We start from the raw sequence: 1,983 nt of genomic DNA, 5'->3' as shown, positions 1-1,983 counted from the left end.
TCATTTGGTCTGAATGAGTCATTAAATGATTGATTATGCCAATCATAGCAGGATTTTTTTTTTCATGACGTGATTTTCCACGCTGCAGTTTGATCTGGTTCGGATGGGGGCGATAGAGTCCATTCAACGCAGTTTAGCTCCCGCTGCTGTCACGCTAGAAGCAGAACACCTTATGACGTCACGCTCCGGTCTGTTTTGGAGAAGGGGTGGAAGATGGCGGCGTCCAAGGTGAAGCAGGACATGCCTCCTCCGGGGGGTTATGGTCCCGTTGATTACAAGAGAAATCTCCCCAAAAGGGGACTCTCTGGTTAGTAAATTAATTACATTTGTATTGCATTGTTTAAAAGTTCGGAGTAGATCGTTTTATAGTCAGGCCTGTCAAACAAGGGACGCTAGCTAACGTTAGCTAGCTAATGTCTTGCCAAGTTTAATAATTTGTGTGATATTGTAAAACAAAAAAAGAGTTGTTCCCCTGTTTGTTATCCCAGTACTGTATTTTATTCACAAATTACAACTGAGCTAGCACCACAATTCAATTGCGTAAGTATATGGGTAGCACAGACAGGGTTTGGAGATGATCTTGATTAAATAAATTGCTGACCGTGAATATTCTAATTTTCAGGGTATAGCATGCTCGCCATTGGAGTCGGTGTCATGTGTTTCGGTTATTGGAGACTCTTCAAATGGAACAGGGAGAGGAGGTAAACATTTCCGTAATGGAGTTAATGTCAATTGTAACAGTTCAGGTCATTGAGGTGGGGTTTATTGTTGGTCAATGACCTGCTGATCTTTTCTGATGATGTGTTGTAGGCGGTTGCAGATTGAGGAACTGGAAGCAAGGATAGCTCTTCTGCCTTTGCTGCAAGCAGAGCAGGACCGGAGGTAAGATAAGCACCAACATTGACACACAATCAAATTCTACTTCAACCGGGTACAGGTAATTGACCAATTTTGGCCATGAACAATCAGTTGTTTTAGGAGCTCTGAATTTATTTCCCCAAAAGGCAACTACGGATGCTGCGGGAGAATCTGGAGGAGGAAGCAGTCGTAATGAAAGATGTCCCCGGCTGGAAGGTAAAGACATATGCTTGATTTTATTTGTGTCTAGACAGATGTTTGTTTTATTTGTCATGAAGCTGCAGATGGTTGTTTTTCTAAATGTTCTAGAATAAGCACTTGAATGGAAGCAAATAACTCTCAGCAATGCTGCTTGATCTACAGTGATGAGGAATAATAAGCTCCTCCTTGTTTGTGTCTATTTAGGTGGGAGAGAATGTCTTCCACACAGACCGCTGGGTGGCCCCCCTCACAGAGGAGCTGTTTAACCTTAGACCCCGGGAAGAGCTTCTACACAAGCGCTTTGGCTTCCTGTGGTACGTGTAGTCGCCCCCAGTCCAACCGCGTCACTACAGTACTCCTCGGCTACTATACCAGTCACAGCCACTAACCTGTTGACCTGAGTCCACAACTCAACACAGCTTGTAAATGTTCTATATTAAAGTGATCTTTTCTGTACCTCATACTGGTTCTGGTTCTTGTTTTATATCATTACTGAAGGCGTATTACAGGTTAAACAGGATCTTGAATGTATTCTGTTCTATAGCCTACATATGGTTGTCATCAGGTTCAAGCAATTGTTTTTAGCTCAGAGGAAATTAATTTGCATAACAATGATAGTCTATCCAACATGGAAGCACATTTTCAAAGCACAGACCCAGTCCTTCCTTAACAAGATGCAATAGAAAAGGAAAACATTGTGTCCTTCAGGCAATGTGTAAATTGCCTGAATTAACAAGGGGTTGTCTGTGCAGCCCCACATTATTCCTTCCAGCTCACATGGACAGAGTGATTCTGTTGAGCGCTGCCAAACATTGGCTACTCTTCAGACTCCTTTAAGCCTTTTTGGGGAATTTCAACCAAAGAAACTTGTTTCCTGTTTTTAGCCTGCTATTCAGTGAGATTCAGTCATTGTTGTGTAAGGAG

General features: G+C 42.6%; 1 protein-coding gene across 1 annotated transcript; it reads left to right on the top strand.

Moving 5' to 3' along the window:
• Window positions 1-172: 172 nt before the first annotated feature.
• nduad (NADH dehydrogenase 1 alpha subcomplex subunit 13) lies at window positions 173-1,519 on the top strand. The gene is given in 5 exon segments (NM_001160567.2): window positions 173-307; window positions 623-701; window positions 811-882; window positions 1,005-1,074; window positions 1,264-1,519. Coding segments are annotated over 5 exon segments (435 nt in total). The 5' UTR covers window positions 173-213; the 3' UTR covers window positions 1,384-1,519.
• The last annotated feature ends 464 nt before the right edge of the window (window positions 1,520-1,983 follow it).

This window comes from Oncorhynchus mykiss, chromosome 8 (genome assembly GCF_057628025.1).
Source record: "Oncorhynchus mykiss isolate SJ-2025 chromosome 8, ASM5762802v1, whole genome shotgun sequence".
NCBI lineage: Eukaryota > Metazoa > Chordata > Actinopteri > Salmoniformes > Salmonidae > Oncorhynchus > Oncorhynchus mykiss.
This window is presented reverse-complemented; position numbering and strand designations above follow the sequence as displayed.